This window comes from Lepisma saccharinum, chromosome 13 (assembly GCF_977018435.1).
Source record: "Lepisma saccharinum chromosome 13, izLepSacc3.1, whole genome shotgun sequence".
NCBI lineage: Eukaryota > Metazoa > Arthropoda > Insecta > Zygentoma > Lepismatidae > Lepisma > Lepisma saccharinum.
In genome coordinates, this window is record NC_139241.1 from 68,718,331 (window position 1) to 68,738,239 (window position 19,909).

Genomic DNA, 19,909 nt, shown 5'->3' on the forward strand with positions numbered 1-19,909 from the left:
GCTTTACAAAGAAAGGATTGTGGGGCGGAGGCTACAGATATCAGAGTCAAATTCTTGGCATCTAATTAATACCGGCTAAATGTATTTACTTAATACTTTACTACGGTAAAATTTTACCAATGATGCATTTCGATCGAAAATAAAAGAGCAAGAAGTTTTGGTTGGTAAAATTTTCCATTATGAAAATTCCATTGGGGTAATCGGGACAGTTTTTCTTTTTTACACCTAGAAATGTTCAATGTGTGCACCACGGATGACACAGCATACATCGACACGATACTTCTTCGTAGCTAATCAGTGGTGATTTATTCATTCTAGTTTTTGGACTTTTAACCACTGTTATTTTTTAAAAGAGATTTACCTACGTTTCGGAGACTGAATCTGCCTCCGTCTTCAGGTTAGCGTGTAGTCATATAATGGTTGCCTTGGAGGATTATTCTTGGTGGCCTAGGCTCCACCGCATCTGTCGGTCACGAGGACCTCTATATACAATAAGTTGCCAGGTAGGATTATCAGTGGCCTAGGATCCAGTCCCCGGAGATCAAGGTGGAAACTTAACAGTGCCACAGGAAGCCTCGATCGTGACCTTGACGTGGTCATCTGACAAGTGGAGCCTAAGCCACTGATAACCCTACCTGGCAACTTTTTGTATATAGAGGTCATTGTGACCGACAGATGCGGTGGAGCCTAGGCCACCAAGAAGGTAAAGGTAAATCTCTTTAAAAAAAATAACAGTGGTTAAAAGTCCAAAAACTAGAATGAATCGACACAATAGTCTAGTTCTTGCCACACGCGAATCAACATGGGCTTGACTATAGCGTTTCCGGGTATGCTTTACAAAGAAAGGATTGTAGGTATGGGAGTTTTATCAGGAATGGGCAAGTTGTTAGGAAACCTTTTTTACTATAGTAACACCTATTACCTTACTCCTTGTTTTACTTCTATTTGACGTGGCTATGAAGCAATTTCGCTAGCCAAGGAGATAACCTGAGGAAGGGAGCAGTTGACTCCCGAAATGTAGTTTGGCATACTGTACATACTCACAAACCGTAAGTAAACTATATTTTGGTATTTTTAAATATTTTTTAAATACTTAATATCCTTTTTTTGTACTGTAAATAGTTAATTGCAAAAATATAAGTCTGAACCTTAAACTGTATTAATTTTTAATGTAAAGATCACAAAATAAAACTTGTGAGGTTTTTCTTTCCCCCAAACAACATGTACATTCACAGCACTTATTACTTGAAAGTTTGTAAAGAAAATTCACACAATTCCCAACAACTATAATTCCTACATTATTAATGAATTCCAGGAAATTCTCAGTGAGTAGACACCATGTAACAATAAATAAATAAATAATGAATGAATTAAGTTAATTATATCGAAGAAAATCTAAACTCATAATGTTATGGATAACTATAGGAAACCCCAACTTGAAGAGTTCTGTATGGGGCCTTATAGGCTATTACTTTTGAGATTACCACCCTCCCCCCAAAAAAAAGAATGTTTTTTGATTGTTCTTTTACAAAGGAAAGTCTTTAATATTTGAGGAGAAAAGAATGAATGTGCACTAAGTTAATTCAAGCATGTCAAATCTTAATACAAAGTTTATATTTTAATAACTAAAGAACTATAAAGGTTATCTTTTTAATTTAATTTTAATCTTTTGGGAACAGCAAATCAAATTGAAATTATGAGTAACAACTGTAGACAAAATTGACCACATACTTTTTCTACTTAATTTTCTATGGAGTTGATAGAAGTGAATTTTAACCATGTGCTATGAATCTCAAAATAATATATTGCATTACTATTAACAATACTGTGGCATGTACTAAAACTAATACATGCAGAAATACAGGGTATATGATAATGAACTAGTGAAAAAGAAAACACTGTATCTCTACAACTATTGTGCTACAAGAACTATTGTGTTTATTGACTTGCAATTTATGTAACCACACACAGAAACTCAAGAAGTTTACATTACATGCCCTGGAAACAAGCTTGGAGTATGCATAAGGTGAAAAGAGATCAACGAATTTGAATACAGATATTTTATATTTGAATCCAGATAGACGAAGACAGTGGATGTTTCTATTTCTATTTTGGTAATTTTAGGTCTGTTTTCTGCCGCTTTGGTTAATCATGCAATGGCAATTAATGATTAACGGGTAATAAGTCAAACACAATGATTAGAGCCACACATGGTGAATAAAAGATCACGATTTTGATTCAAAAACTGGAGCGTATTTTTGGGACTGAAAGCAGTATAGAAAAATAGCATTTTGGTGTTAAAATGGTGAATGTAATACTAATTGATTGATTGATTGATTTAGTTTATTTTACTTCGCGTTTTGTGCCTCTTGGCTAATTTGCGAAGATGGGGATGAGTGATGAAATGATGAAATTGATGAATGGACATTCACAAACAACCAAGCCCGAGCAGGATTCGAACCCGGGACCCTTGGCGTCGCAGCGCAATGTGCTAACCACTCAGCCACAGGGTCTGGCTGAATGTAATACTAAATTTGATTTAAAAACTATACTTATTACGCAAAATAAACTTTTCACTTTTAATAGCACATTTATGTAGTTGTCAAAGTATTAAGTTTATTCCTGTGTAAAGGAGTTCATTTCTGTTTCTCAGATATTTACAGCAGAATTAATCAAATTTCCTTGAATTGCATAACTCATAGAATAATTTGGACTTCAAGAAGTGGCGAGTCCGTAAATAAACTCTTTATTTCATGTTTTAAGGCATTCTTTTCACTTCCTGCAGTTCGTTTTGCATCATTATGTAACAAAATGTATAGACAATACTACGTCATAATACTGTCCCAGCTGTACAATCGTGCGTGTTTTTATCCTTTTTTACCAGTTCACGTTTCTAAGGGATCTTAATGGATACAGGTGTTTTCGGCTTTAATGGGTCTTTTAAATAGTGATTTTTTTCTTTTAAATTGAAATATGTCAGGGACAGTTTTTAAGTGTTTTTAACCCAACCCTCTACCTAATCCTCATATTACACTTTACAACACAGCATTATGTTTTAGTGCTTAGAAAGAATTGCGAACCTGATGAAGGGGGCAGTTGGACCCTGAAATGTCGTTCTTCAACAATTGCATAGTCACTTACGTGAGTAGTTTTTTAAAATAATTTTATACTATTTTTAGTATTGTTTATATTATAGTGAGTAATACACACCCAGCCACAATAAGTTACGTAACAAAACAGGACAGGAAAATACACCTCAAACCTTTCAAAACATGGAAAATTAACATTACAGAGTTACTTCGCATTGTGTGTTTCTGTCAAGAACAAAATATGCATGCCTCTAACAATGATACGTCTATGCCGGACATGGGTTAGACTCAAGGAGCTCTTGATTCATAGATAAGATGCATAAGCATAGCTCGGACAGTCTCTTTTTTGAGCCCGGTTTATTAAACGTAAATCGGGATGCCAAAATGTCCCTTTATTGTGACAATGTCTTATGGGCATAGAATTACTGCAACAATACACCCTCTCTAGTATTACTAAGACCTATGGCATTGTTGGGTAGAAATTATTTGACATTTTAATGTCAACAATGTACCAAATTCTAATCTTATTAAAATATTGGAGTTTCTTCTCTGTTTACATGGACTAATGCACCCACCACTGAATGTGTTTTTGTACATAATAGTTTGTCGACAAGTGACAAGAATGGTCTTTCAGTACAGCCTTTGAAAGCTGTGTTGAGTAATAAGGTGAACTTTAATCACACATGTCAAAACTTGCAAAATGTTATCTGAAAAGAAGGATCCATTTGTCAGCAAAATATTAATGAAGGACTTCTATTTCTAAAACACTGCTGGATCGGAGTGCAGTGCGTATCACCATATTATGTAAACTACAGGGGATGGACAAACATACGGAAACACCACATCGGAATAGGTGATATAGACGCAATTTTTCCACTTGAAATCAGACGCGGACGAGGGCAAATTGTTGGTTCCTGCCTTGCAGGCGCCTCTGTGACCAAAGTAGCAATTTGACATATCGAGAGGGACTGTATGCAAGGTGATGACGACATATAGTGTGTCCGGAAAGACATCATCAGATACACACCTGCGTGGGTGAAAATCTACACTGAGTGACATAGAGGAAGAAGGACATTGAGCATTGTGACCAGGAATAAGAACTGGAACATGTTTTGCATGAAGAATAGTCCACGATCCCCTTATCCACCATCCAGGACTTGTATTAGCCCTTTCCTCAGTGACTGCAGGCCATTTTGGATGCTAAACAGTCCTACACCTGCTACAGCATTCCGTCTTTTCACAGGTGTTTCCATATTTTTTTCCATCCCCTGAATTTACACAGTACTGCATTTATATTAAAATGTGAAATTTTGCCATCCAGTTTGGTCCAGTGTTTCCTTAACGAAAATATTAAAAATGTCCTGTTTTGTAACCTTATTCATAGTACATAACCATTCTGTCACAGAGGCCAGCGAGCAAGGATTTGGAATCCACATTTCATGACCAACCGGTAATAAAATCTTTATGAGTTTATGTAAATTTCAAAACATTACATATGGTAGTTTAAATAATACAATGTTTTCCTTTTCCCTGGTTCTTTCCCCAGCACCTTTAACTACAGGAAAGCAGTTCTTTTTCCAACACCAAATATTGCAAAAAATTCACCCCTAACATTTATTCTATCAACATGCACACAAACAACCAACAATATAAACTTTCTCCATCAAAAGACTGTTACCATCAGGTTGCTTAAGTCCTGGAGTCATCGATCTTAGGAAGTCATCGGGTGTCATGAACACCTCATTCTCTCCATTCGGATGGACGACTTGCAAAGTGGCAAAATAGCGGAACACTTTGTCCGGAGTTGAATACTGCCGAATCCTATTTTCATACTCCATAATCTAATGAGAATAGGGTTATTGTTAGTTGCAAGCAGTTAACACCACAGCAAGTCACAAGTCATTACATAAAGCAGGTTAGTCAAAACCAAAATCCAATACTAAAGATGTGTGAGGTTACATTTTACATTAATTAGCAACTAAAAAGTTCTAACATTTTGGCTTCAATCTACAGCTTTATTAAAAAGTCAGGAATTAAATTGTCTACATTTCAGATTATTTTGTACTTCTTTAACTTTATAGTGATGTCAACATTTATTTAACAAAAGTACAAACACAGAGGAACAAATGCACTTAGTCAGGCTGGATTCGAACACAGAACCTTCAGTATTACCTATGTAAAGTTCCGTGTTTCTGCGTTAATGAATAGTAAAAATGTTTCAAATATTTAATATTGCCGTCGCCTTGTAATCAAGGGGTCCCAGGTTCGATACCCGGTGGAGGCACATAGTGGTTCGGATCCCACTTTAAACTGTAGGTCCAGTCCCCGATTAGCCTCTCTGTGCATAAAGTGCACATAGAACAACAATTTAATTCAATCAATCAAATCGAATACTTAAAAAAGGTACAATTTAATGACTCACACATCCTCAGTACTTATGAAACACGAGAACACCTGGAAACACAAGCAAGCAGTAGGCAGGCAGTTCATGTTACGTAAAACTGAAGTCCACATGACTTAGCTGAAAGGCAAGGAAGACATGTTGCAATTTATTTATGCATATGTGGTGAAAATTTATTACAGCAAAATTTTGCAGTAACATTATGTGAAAAAACTAGCAATTTCTGAACAGGTATTTTTGAATGTTTTAAATCAAAATTCCAGTAAATCGATGCTTATAATTAAGAGTGTAATACTTGCCCAATAACAATCAATATTTTGAACAATGTTTAATTGTTACAATTTTCAACCATCAGTATCAACAAGGATTGGTTCAAAGTGGTCTCTGTTCAGCCCTACCAAGAAACACATGCAAAAGGGTACAGAGGGCTCCAATACCCTCTTGAAGTTACGGGACAGAGAACATAACACAGAAAGGACGAGACTTTTGGTTCAACGCATAGACCAACAATAGAAAGTGCTTGACAAGTAAAATGCTTCATTGTTACTAAGGCTTGGAAGTTTGATGACCTTAAAATTATTAAGCAATGACCTAAATATCATTTCAGTTCATAAAACGAAAGCTCGATTTTTTCATAAATTAGGAGAGAGTATACAGTAAAAAAACTTATTCACGTGCCATCAACATACTTGTTAAAAACAATACGAAACAAGGATGTAAAGGGTGACCTTCTACATAGTACACCCAATTGTCAACCTCACTTCCACATAGTACACCCAACTGTCAACCTCACTTCCACGTAGTACACCCAACTGTCAACCTCACTTCCACATAGTACACCCAACTGTCAACCTCACTTCCACATAGTACACCCGTCAACCTCAGTTCCACATAGTACACCCAACTCTCAACCTCACTTCCACATAGTACACCCAACTGTCAACCTCACTTCCACGTAGTACACCCAACTGTCAACCTCACTTCCACATAGTACACCCAACTGTCAACCTCACTTCCACATAGTACACCCAACTGTCAACCTCACTTCCACATAGTACACCCGTCAACCTCAGTTCCACATAGTACACCCAACTGTCAACCTCACTTCCACATAGTACACCCAACTGTCAACCTCACTTCCACGTAGTACACCCAACTGTCAACCTCACTTCCACATAGTACACCCAACTGTCAACCTCACTTCCACATAGTACACCCAACTGTCAACCTCACTTCCACATAGTACACCCAACTGTCAACCTCACTTCCACATAGTACACCCAACTGTCCTCACTTCCACGTAGTACACCCAACTGTCAACCTCACTTCCACGTAGTACACCCAACTGTCAACTCCACTTCCACGTAGTACACCCAACTGTCAACCTCACTTCCACTTAGTACACCCAACTGTCAACCTCACTTCCACGTAGTACACCCAACTGTCAACCTCACTTCCACGTAGTACACCCTGGACTGAATTTTGCAGACGAACGAGGCTCTGGCGACTGGCACTATGGCCAGTATAATTTTGTCTGTGTGTCCTGTTTTTTGTCCTTGTGTGCGCTCGGTGCCCCTTTACAGCCTCAGCTTTTAACGAAAGTCAGAATATTTTAGTAACACGACATTGCAGTTATGCTATTTTAGTTATGGTAAGAGGCTGGACTCCGTATAATGTGACGGGTGCAAAATAGCCAAAGTGTTATGATCAAAAACACAAATAATCTCAATGACAATTTATGTGGAAATCTTCATTTATCGGATTCGTTATAGTCAGTTGCAATAAAGTGTATGGACCATTTTTCTTTTCTGAGAACACAATACGTCATATGCCTTACTTCGACATGTTGCAGCTGTTTCTACTGCAACAACTCAAACAAAACAACAACTTGAACATTGTGCTCACTGGGTACAAGTGGTTCGTGATTTTCTTGACAAACATTTCAATCGCCGTTGGTGTGGCCGTTGCTTGGCATCCCAACTCCCCAAATTTAACCCCTCTAGACCTCTTCGTCTGGGGTTTCGAAGGCACTGTCAATTCACAGAAACCCACAGACATTGATGATTTGAAACTCAAATTATCACACAGGCTTTCGACAGAATCACCCCATACACCAGATGTGGAATGAATTGAATCACCGTTATGAGTTGTGCAGAGTTCGCAATGGAGGCCATGTAAAAACCAGTATACAAAAATAAATACTCCCACCTTTCAGTCTTTTGTATACAATATTTCAGGCAATTACATTAGACCAAAAAAAAATTCACATCCATTTTATTTTATCGATACTCAAACTGATCACCCTGTATTTACCACAATTAATTATTTAATCTATTGCCTAACATTTCAGTGATTTTGCATTGACCATATTTCCAATTAATGGCGAACTTGCTAAAAAGACCATGTCAGGTAATTTAAATATGTACGTTATGCTAGCAAGTGCATTTAATATTCACATAACAACAGAAGAAAAAAACCTCAAAAAATCAGGATAAATGCAACAAAAATGGCAAAAAATGCTGAAAAATTACCAAAAAGCCAGAAAGCAATATTTTCTGGTTCTAACAGAAGTGGAACAGGCTTCTATCAGTTTCAGCATTGTTTGTTTTCAAAGCTCAGAAAAAAGAAATATGATTTTTCATCAACTTCCCAGACCTTATTATTACATCACGTAACTACTATTCATTACAACTTAAGCTCAACAATAACCTTTGCAAGTCCACACCCTTACAAAACATTTCACCACATATGCAGACAAGCAAATGTTAAAGAGAATTAGTGCATCCCGAAATGGCATCCCAAGCTGCAAACGCTGACGTCTTACCATCCGGCTGTTTCATTCCTGGGGTAATAGAGCGTAGGAAGTCATCCGGAGTCATGTACACTTCCGAGACTCCTGATGTAGTACACAGTTTTACTGTAGCAAAGTATCGAAAGATTTTGTCTGGTGTAGAATACGCTCGGATTCTGTTCTCGTACTCTATTACCTGAAAACAAGTCCTGCGATTATCAGAATTATGTAATAAAAGTTGAAAGAAATTTAATCTGAAAGAAATTTAATCACCCACCTTAAGATGCACAGTCATGATACTCAATATATCTAATAACTAGTCAAAATTTTATTGCACCATTTACTTCAAAAATATGTTAATAAATATGGCAAAATATGCAGTTAAATATGTCAATTGTGCAAATATATAAAATTCAAATTTTTAATACATTTTATTGAACAGTCTAAACTATTTATATGAAAGAAAAGTGTATCGGAGAAACATTGAATGAACACAAGGAAGTAGTGATTAAAATCTTATATTATACACACTCCACATATTTCTTAATATTTTTTTATGGAAAAAACAAAATTGGGGGCTTGTTTTTTAAATTCTTGTTGAAATCTGGTGGAATTGAGGAATTTCTTAATGGACAAGTTGGTGAATGATGATGTCAGCTGTGTTTCGTTCACAGAAACACAGTTGTAACTAACACCTTTGCCGAGGGAGACTAAAATTGAAAAAAAAATTGTTCTTGACTCCTAGAATATAGTAGCGACACATTTATGAATAGATGGAAGAGTTTTCTCCACTGTGGCACTTGGATTTTGTTGGATGTAATGCTGCTTGTGTGACCAATTCAATTGTAGCTGCTATTAAGACATCAAGCACCATTAGGAATGTTTTAGTCGGATGTGCCTAATTTAACTCTTTCGCTGCGTTCGTCGCTTTTATGTACAACACGCCAGGTGCCTTACTCTGTGGAAGTCGCATTATTGCGAGTTCATACTTCCACTCGCTGCGGGTGTCGCATTTCCGAAGTGCGTCGCTTTTAGTAGCCTTCTCACATCTGTTGATAGTATTTTGAACTATTTGAACTTGTCAGTTTCAAATGCATGTTCGAATGTAAACAACATGGCTTCGTCAAGTCGTCAACACTTGTCTGATAATGATGTTACTCAACTGTTATTTGCCCAGAATCAGGAGGTGAATTAAGTTGTGACGATAACAGCAACAGTTTTTATGAGACTTCAAGTGGTGACAGTGATTGTGTAGTGTCTGATGAAGAATTTGTACCGCCGTCCGTAACATCATGGAGGAGAGTGCAAAACAGCATTGATCTAGGTGCGGGAATTTCAAAATTTTTCAAAATATCATACCACCAGGGACTACAGAATTGTTTGCCAGTGCAAGGAATGACTTTTGTAAGTTCTCTATAACATATTTTGCAATTTAATTGTGTAAAATTATTGTTTCTAAAAAAATGTTTGTAAAATTATTGTTTCTAAAAAAATTGTTGTTTTTTTTCAAAATTTCAAAATTTTTCAAAATATCATACCACTAGGGACTGCAGAATGGTTATCCAGTGCAAGGAATAACTTTTGTAAGTTCTCTCTCATATATAATGCAATGTAATTGTGAAAACTATTTTTTTATAAAAAAAATATATTTTCAAATTTAATTACGCAGCCAAGGGATATTGTGTGTCAGAGAATTCCACAGCGAAAGAGTTAATGTCCTGTGAGATTACATGTATGAATTGTGCAATTATACAGGGTATCTACAATATTGTAAACCAAAATTCCCTGACTTTCCCATGTTTTCCAGACTTCAGACTAAATCACATGGAACTGAATTTCAAGTAGAAATGCCCTACTTGGCACTGGACAGGCAACCCAAAATGCTAGTTTTTGCTAGACATTGCAAAGGGCAGACAATCTAAAAAGATGGACGAGCAATTTGAAAAACATTGTAGGAGAATTATTGCTGTTATTAAAAATTAAAAATAAAAGCATGGATTAGAAATTGGCTCGAACCAAAATATGGTAATCAATACATACTGAACAAGTTTTTTTTAATGAACTCTGGTATGCATATTCACACATGAAATTCGCAGGATTCGTTCCTAAAAAAAATATATTTTGTTCAACTAAATCCAACCTCAGGCAATAAAGTTCGGTGAATGATCCTGAATATCGAAAGTAGACGAATTCTTAATGAAACCTACCTTACTGTCCCATGGCTATGCACCATTGAGAACGGCTGTACATGTCCTGGAAACTTTTAGAAAAGTCTTCTTTCGGGATGGTGTTCAAAACTGTCGGACGATAGTGGCTGTGTGAGGGCGAGCATTGTCATGTACGAGAAACCATGAACCTTGTTGTGAGTACAGTTTCTGGCTAAGAAGGGTGTGGTGCAAATTGACCATCCACCATTCTCGCCAGATCTGAATCCTCCAGATTTCTCTCTCTCTCCCCCATGCCTCAAAATTGCTCTGAAAGGTCACAGATTTGAGGATCTTCCGGACATCCAACGGAACATGACTAGGGTCTTGAACACCATCCTGAAAGAAGACTTTACTTTTCTAAAAGTTTCCAGGACATGTACAGCTGTTCTCAACAGTGCATAGCCATGGGAGGGGACTACTTTGAAGGACAGTAAGGAAGGTTTCATTAAGAATTCGTCTACTTTCGATATTCAGGATCATTCACCAAACTTTATTGTCCAAGGTTGTATATCAAACATTTAATGCACTTGTAATAATAAGAATTTTCATTATCTGTTAATCATATTTGTCACACACACAACCCAAAAATTGCAACACGAAGGTGATAAATGCCAATATCAACTTACTGTAGTAGACTACTTCTTGAAAATAGTTGACAACATGAATGTTCTTCCTAGAGTATTTAATGTGCCATTTTTACAGTAAATACTGGTAACTCCGAGCACATCAAACTGAAGTATAGTGCGTCCACAACAAATTGGAACCAATTTTACTGTACTGAAGTGACAGCTGGTCAGTAAGAGGAAAAGAAGTAAGACAAATAACGACAATACAGATGAAATATTTCCGTAGAATAGCTGGTCAAACAAGAAGAAATAGAGTATGTAATGGAAGAATCAGAAGCCAATAGATGAGAAACCGACACAAAGACAATTAAAATGGTTCGGACATGTGGTAACAATGGGCGAAGATAGAAAAGCAAAACAATTAATGGAAGCTAGAACAGAGGGAATGGGAACAAGAGGTAGACCCTGGAAGACATTCAAAAAAGAAATAGAAGAAATGGGACAAAAGAAAGGAAAAGGAATAAGAGAAATGAAGAACGGGAGAAATGGAAACAGTGGATAGAGGAAACCCCGACACTATGAGCCAAAAGGGAAAAGAGAAAGAAGAAGAATGGATACATTGGGTCAATAAAATTATTGATAACTTTATCGATAGCCATACATAACAAATCTCCCAAAAAAAACAGAGATGTACCTGAAATAGGAAAAAACAATTTTCCAGTTGTGTATCTACAGGGTGCGGCAGAACCAACTAAGCAGTTTTAAGGAGCAATAAAAAGTAAATCTGGATATATAGAGAAAAAATGTATTTGTTTTCTAAATTAGTACAATATACCATTTTACATTCATTTAGTTTTGAAAATTATGTCCTCAAGATGGCGGCCGTCAGCATCAATACATTGTTGTAGACGATCCCTGAAGTTTCGAGCAGCTCTTGCACACATATCGCGGGGTATGGCATTCACTTCGTCAATAATCCGCTCTTTTAACTCTGGTAGGGTGTGAGGGCGGCTTTTGAAAACCTTTTCCTTCAGATATCCCCAAAGAAAGTAGTCACAAATGCTCAAATCTGGTGACTGCGCAGGCCACCGGACATCACCCCTCAAAGAGACGAGGCGTCCCGGAAACATTTCTCTCAGAACATCAAGTGAAATTCGAGCTGTGTGAGCAGTAGCTCCATCCTGTTGGAACCACAAGTCCCCCAGTCCATGTTCTTCAACAATCTCGTCCATTCTGGGTTGCAGAAAATTTTGCAACATTGAAACATAACGTGTGGAATTCACTGTCACTGTCACTCCTTCCTCCTCAAAAAAGTAAGGGCCTACCACGCCAAATTGTGATATGGCACACCACACTGTCAGTTGCGGTCTTTCATGAATAATGCGGGGGTTATGTTCAGCCCAGTAGCGAAAGTTTTGCTTATTCACGCACCCACAAAGAGGAAAATGTGCCTCGTCACTACTGAAGAAAGCTGCATTCGGAGGGATCTGAGCAAGCATTTGCTCACGCAGATTTTTACGGTTGGCGTAGTCTGCTGGGCGTAATTCTTGAGCAATCATTATTTTGAAAGGATGGAACTTCAAATCGCAGTGCAGAATCCTTCTCAAACTGCGGTCTGAAATCCTCAATGCAACAGCATGTCGTCGAGCAGAACGTTGCGGCGATTGTTGGACTGCTGTTCTCACCCACTGCACATTTTCTGGCGTTCTGATGGATCTGCGTCGGCCATGTGTATCTCTTCTTAGTGTGCTACCAGTTTCCTCCAACTGCCGAACCCACGACCGAATTGTGTTTGCATTAGGAACGGCATTGTTGCGTGGAATGTTGAACTGGCGCCGAAAAGCTCGTTGTGTAGCGATCACAGATCTGTTGTTTTCATAATACGCGCGAACGGCAAAACCACGATGTGCACCGGTCCAGACCATCTTAGCTACTGAAATGGGGTCAACGCCTGAACAAAGGCAGACCACGTGCAACTGCCTACCCCCACCACAGCTCCCGCGGTAATCGATAGAAACTGCTTAGTCGGTTCTGCCGCACCCTGTATTTCAATAAGGATATGTTACATTGATGGAAAAATATACTGTTTTATGAAAATGCATATGGTTATTCATATTTTACCAGGCTATCAATAACAACACACCTTCCTATCTCGGAATCCAATCTTTTCTTTTATCTTCTTCTTCTTTCGGCCACTTTCTTCCTCAGATTCGTCCTTTTCTTCGCCGTCTCTCTCAACTCTTTCAATCTGTTTGTTGTTCTCTATTTGGGATGCAGCATCCACACTAGGTAACACCTTCTCCTTCAACCTAGAAGCAAGAAGTGGAATGGTGGATGCATATATTTACAATACAGTGTGTCCGAAAATGATTATCTGGATTTCATAGTCGTTTACTTTCCCCTTACATGGAGGGTACGAGGACAAAGCTTAAATGAGAGTAAACAACAATTCGGCATGTCTGGAGTGATAAGATTGAACAGCTGCAACAATCCTGTTTCTCAAGCCTGGCAAGTCGACAGGTAGCAGTGGTACGTAGACTATATCTTTATCATAGCCCCACAAGAAGAACAAAGAACCACATCTTGCAAATTTAACGACACATAAGGACTTCTGCAAGGGAGTTGTCATCTTGTAATACACCTACGCCGCTTTGACTGATGGGAAATAAATGATAAGTGCTCAGGGTAGCAAACTTTCACAGCTGCTTTTGTTTACCTGCATGATATAAACATTCGCCTTCATCTGTTGCTATATACCAACTACTTGAAACCCTGATTGATAATCATTTTTGAACATGCTGTATTTTATTGATTGAAAACGAATACTTATTAATTAATACTAAATGTTCATAACAATTATTCACAATCTTGATATGTAGAGTACAGAAACTGAAGTGCTAAATGTTGATGCTTCCTATCCTTCTTGCTGACATCATCAGCAACTTGGGAGTAACAATGAAACTAAGATGTTACTCTCTTGGTACTCTCATTAGTAACTTGTTACCAAAATTAAAAGAGCAATTGTAACAGTACTTCATTACTTTACTTGCACTACTTCGTAAAATTCATAACTGGAAAATTTATTTTACCAAAAAACATGCTTTACAGGAAACAGATGTTATGCTTGTGTAAACAATTATATGTAATTATCGCATGACAAAATCACGGTAACAGTAACTCATTACTTTTTTATTTTTAAAGTTTCATTATAATTTTTAATAACAATATTACTAATAATGTGTACTTCCTGTTTGCACTTTAAACTAGCACTGGATACGGCAACCTCCTCAAGTACTTCTTTAGTGTTATGGCAAACAAAAAAGTTTTTGATAATTTTACAAAATAGCTTCACTTTTTCCTTTATATTTTCGCTGTAGATTGTTCTTCCTAATTTTAAAAGTCAGCAGAAAATATGATACAACATTTGTACATGTCCTGACTTTATAAAAATATTGGTTAGTTACAGAGGTCGGAAGTAGCGCGTTACTTGTAGCGGCGCTACTGTAGCTAGCTACAAAATTTGTAGCTGTAGCTGTAGCGGCGCTACATTTTATAAATTGTAGCTGTAGCAGTAGCGTCGCTACAAAATTCTTGTAGTTTGTAGCGAAAATCACCTCGCTACCGCTACTTTTCTTGGAGTTTTGAGGTAAATGTTTACGTGGCAACAGTGTTTACCAGAGAAGAAGAAGAAGAAAGGTTGCCATGCAACTGTGTAGCGCGTTAACTTTGTTGTTTGTTCCTAAAGGAAAAAGTATAAACACCTTCGTCTTTGGTCTCTCGATCTCATTTGTATTTTGTTTGTTAGAAGTAGTGGAAGCTCATGAGCCCGTTAATTTTGTGCGTCGCCTTTGTTTTATAGTAACACGTGTTTTAATAATGAGTGATATCGACAGCGACGATTGTGGAAGCAAACCACGCGAGAAGTTGCCATGGGAAGAATACAATAAGTTTTTTACTTTCAAGAGGACAGGGAAAAATGGAAATTACATTGTAAGCTGTAATCTTTGCTGCATAGGAAACGAATTGTCGGTGACGAAGACCACATACAATATGAAAATTCACTTACAGGTAAGTGTAAAATTAAAGGATATAATAATAATGAAAGGGGAGATATAAACTCTGTCACATGTTTCATTACAATTTCTTGAAAGTGTGTAAATGTAGAAATAATGCAATTACATGCCACGTTGTTTACCTGCGAGTTGGTAACCATTAACATTTATCATACAATTGTACATTTTACACAGTTTTTCTCCTGTGTGCTATTTGGACAGTCTTTCGAACAAAGGCATGTAGATAGTGCTCAGAAGGATTAATTGAAGCATGCGAAAGTTTCCGAAATAAGTTTTTAAAATTGTGCAGAACGTGCACCTAGTTTTAGTCGAAGAAACCTCCAACTGTGCGCCAATTTCGTACTGGAAAGTAATTTCCAAAGTTTCCGTGCCCATAAAATTGAGGTGTGTGTGTTAACCTCAACTTTGAAATATTCGCCCGTAAATAGCGAGACCCGAATATAAAGTTCGGTATTATCTAACCTCCTTGCTTGGCCGAATCATTTTCTCATGAATATAGTAATATTTTGGGCCTAATCTGCCGTTTTGCAAATTGTCCAACGTACTGTTATTTCAACCCTTTTGGAAGAGCAAAAAATATTGTAGACGAAATGTTTGTTGCTTGGAATTTTGATCGACGTCTTCAATCGAAGTTATTTTTTTCCCGCTTAAATAAGAATTTTCAAAGGGATTGCAGAGAATTTCACAGTGCGAAAATTGAAATTTAGAGTTATAATTAATTTAATACCTTTTTCACTAATCAGGAGCTACTACAATGTGGAGTTCTTAAGTCAGTGTGGTGTTCATTGTCATTTAATATCATGCACATGTGATATGACCACAAAAGACATAAAAAAATGGAAGTGACTATTTTCACCAGGTGGTGGGAATAGCATACAAGGCTATTTTCACCAACAAATGTAAATACTTGACCATAGCATTGTATTTGGCGCAAGTTTCTTTTGTTACGTTGCGATTTCATCATGCTACGAATGCAATTTTTATATGCTTAGATTTAAGTCTGTTAACACATACTGTGGAGTTTTAGTGATTACTTAAAGATTTTGTTCAATGTATGCTTTCATAGTTATGTTAGGTGGGCCAGGTTTGGTTTTCTTAGCATTAAAATAAAGTCCCTAAATGCATTCTACTAAACTTCCGATTTACTTCTACTAGTCTACAATACTTAAGTTGCTTCACAATGGAGCATGCGTGCTTCCGTGGGAAGCACGCATGCTCGCCTAAGGTAATTTTTAAGTGTTTTTTTTCAACATTTATAACTTTTACCGAAATCCAAACAAAGGTTCAAATTTTGTGTGATAATGATTGCCAAAATTCTACGATTAGTCTTACTGCTAGGATAATTTGAAAAAACAACAAAAAATCAAATAATCTAAACCGTTACCCACATCCATGTTTGATACCCAGTGGAGGTACATTGTAGTTCAGATTTTAAAATGTAGGCCCACTCCCGATTAGCCAAACTGTGCATAAAGTGGACTTAAAATCTCATTGGGCAGTAGTACTTAAGTTACTGCTAAGGAGTTAATTTAAAGTAAAATTGGTGCAACTACTACTGTCACAAAGTAGTGAGAATAGCAGAAAGTGTTAAGACCAGAAATCACATGATCTGGTGTTGGGAAGTATTTACAAATAATTTTAATGCTGGAAGTGACCTGCCTAACCTAACAATGAAAGTACAAGGAATGCAATGCCCCTTTCATACTACATCATGTGACATATTAGCAGTACCAATTCATATTAGAACACCTTGTGATATTTTTCAAACTTCATAGTGTGAAGAAAAATTACTTGTTGTCCATACGAAAATAAATGCACACAGACATAAGTTTCTTACACATCAACAATTAAGGAATGCCCGCATACATGTAGTAGGCCAGGTTGGAGATCATACACATGAGAATTTAAATTCTGGTGAAAATACCTCCAAAGCTAGCTTCACCACCTGGTGAAAATAGTTACTCCATAAAAAAAAAAAATATATATGAATAGAGAATAACTTTTTTGTAGTGAAAATGTTGAGACTGTGAGTAAAGTGTACAGATAGGTATCCGAGTAGCCATAGCCTGGAATGATGTTGGAAGTGACATTTTCTCATTATCTGATTTCACAAACTTGGAGACATTTGCATTACTTTATGAATCTGGGGTCCTGGATTTTCAGTTCGTGGAATAAGGTGTTTTGACATGTTATGAAAGAGTAGAGCTGTAGAAGGTGTGAATCAAAATTCTTGACCCTCGTCCTGCCACCCCCCCCCCCTTCCCACAAGGGTTGGAAATGAATAAAAAAATTATTAGTTATTATTCTTATTCACAGCTTTCATTCTTTCTAGTGTAATTAAACACTTATTTCAAAATTTTACATACTGCTTTGATATGGAATTCATAGCTAGACAAAAAATGAAACTGACTAATCAGTTTCTTCAGTGCATTCTTCAAATTTCAGTTCCGTTATTAAATGGAATGTGTGCACATTCATAGAGCTAGAATATATCCATACAGATATCCTCTAGTGTTCAAACCCAGTAAAACTTGACGTTAACGTAAAAACAAACATAACATTTATGTTACCACTTTGCCATTGGGTAAGCACTAAGGCTGAGCCAATATCACTTGGATGCTTGGGAATTGCAATGATAAAAGCTTTTTGAAATATTGATTGATATCAGAAATTATACTGCTCTAATTATTTGCATAAATTTACCAAAGTTTTTGCTTTAAAATATTCATGAATATTTTATGTTATGCTAATACAAAATTCAATATTTTTGCACATAAATCGGGCACGACTTCCAATTTTGCATAATTCCCAGGATAATTAGCCTCTGCGAAAGTGTTTTGTGCCATTTATGTGGATCCTGCATACAATCAAACAACAAAAAAGTATCTGCCAGTATTGATAAATAGAAAAGATGCTTTCTGATACAGATACCACTTGTATCAGCTCAGCCCTAGTAGGCACACACATGAGGCAAAAACAAATTAATTCCTAGAAGCAATACCCAATGTCTTCTCTCATGACATGCTATTCACATTAAGGGAAGTGTTTTCCCACAAACACTAGGGACCAAAATTGTATATATTGTTTCCATTGCAGAATTATTTATCTCAAGACAACTTCACGTCTTTGGTTTCTGAGGTAACATGGGAGAAAGTTGCCATGGAATTCCACAGTATTTATGCATGACAGTCTCGGCAAGTTTTATTCTTATTAGAACCTTATAAATGGTCCCGTGGCATTTTACTGTATGGTAACATGTGTAAGATTTCCTGTGATTATTTTAAATCCCAAGTATTTTGTAAGAAGTTCAAAATTTCAGAGATTAAATCTTGTTACTGTATCACTGCACTTTCATTTGTGCACCTATAGTCATAATGTTTTTTTCTTTAGAGAGAACATGAGCAGAAGTTGGGAGAGTTGAATAAATCCATCGAATCAAGCAGAAAGAGAAAAAGAGAGATCTGCGATAGCAACCAACGGCAGAAGCAGTTAAAATTAAGCAGCCTCAAAGATGGAAGATTCTCTTTTTCAGGTGAGTTATTTGTGAGAGCATATTGATGTTTGGGATTTCTATTTTGGTTTTCATCGTTCTTATACCACTCATGAGTGAACTGTGACTGTGATGAATGGAGAGAATGAAAGAGACAGTCACATCCATACTTTACCCACGATCCAAACCAATTGATGAACGACAGTGGCTACTCACCGGAAATTCTGGGAATTATGTGGAATTTTGGATTCATTGGAATCGCACACTCTTCATATTGTTAATATTTTTATTGAGGGGCGGTAGTATGTAAGGTTGGAATAGAGAAAACCTCTGCTTGCATCCTTGAATTTTTGGAAGGTTTGCCTTGAAAACCGGGAATTATACTTGAATTTTTTCATGGTCTTAGAGTGGCCACCCTGTGAAGTAACATGCTAATGCTAGCAAATCCACCATAGGGACTGGCAATTTCATAATTTTCATTTTACAATTCTTTTGTCTTCAACCATGGGCAGTGCGAGGGGGTGCTTGCGTGCCCCTTAATTTTCTTCTGCATCCCCTACGTTCAACTGAAAACCCTAACTGTTAGAGTGTATATTATGTCATGTCACATTGAGCACCGAATGTCAGGTACTGAATGAAGTAAGACCATTATTATTGTATGCAACAGGCAAGCACGTAAAGAGATGCAGTGGCAGCCTCTATAAAGATCAGCGGCAGATGTTTTCTTCAGTCAGCATTGTTGTTAGGATTGTTTTCTTCCTTTGTTTCATTAAGTGCTCTGTATGCGGTTTTCAATAATCGCCTATAGCAGAGATTCCCAAACTTTTTTTGTTTCACGGCACCCTTAGTGTTTCAAGATTTTTCCGAGGTGCCCAAGTCAGAATGTAGGCCTATCTAACACTTGCAACGCTCAGTTAGTGTGGTTAGGTTGCTTGCCTCAAGTTAAAAAAATAAGCACATACATTGGAGTGTCATTTCACTAAAATAGAACATTTCGTGGTGAGCCTGTAAGCCATCCAGTGTGCCGCAGTGAACTGTTTGGTAACCACTGCCCTATAGCTTGGTGTGAGTTATGTTTTTTTTTTAGTTTTTTTTATTGTTGATAAATGGTTTATTTTTCGCCTATTGTTCTTCCTCTTACTGGAGCAAAAATTGCAGGGTCTTTCAAGGTATCACCAAGTCATGCTCAGGAAGTTATTTAAGCAAGTTGTAATGTGAAGGGTAGTTTTCTTGTTAATACATTCTATGTATTTGTTCCACATTACATGTCTAGTAAACGTACCATTTCAGGC

The 19,909-nt window shown here is 37.0% G+C and overlaps 1 protein-coding gene across 2 annotated transcripts in view; it reads right to left on the bottom strand.

Annotated features, from left to right (window-relative positions):
- Positions 1-19,909, bottom strand: part of LOC145997401 (calcium uptake protein 1 homolog, mitochondrial-like) — a 236,586-nt gene that overhangs the window by 197,120 nt on the left and 19,557 nt on the right. Inside the window, exons 3-4 of one of the 2 annotated variants that reach the window (XM_083134402.1) lie at positions 13,198-13,363; positions 4,768-4,930 (exon numbers count right to left, since the gene is read on the bottom strand). In XM_083134402.1, coding sequence (XP_082990528.1) covers positions 4,768-4,930; positions 13,198-13,363 — 329 coding nt within the window. Of the gene's footprint in view, positions 1-4,767; positions 4,931-8,314; positions 8,478-13,197; positions 13,364-19,909 lie in introns of both variants that reach the window. The other variant, XM_083134401.1, reaches the window with a different exon arrangement.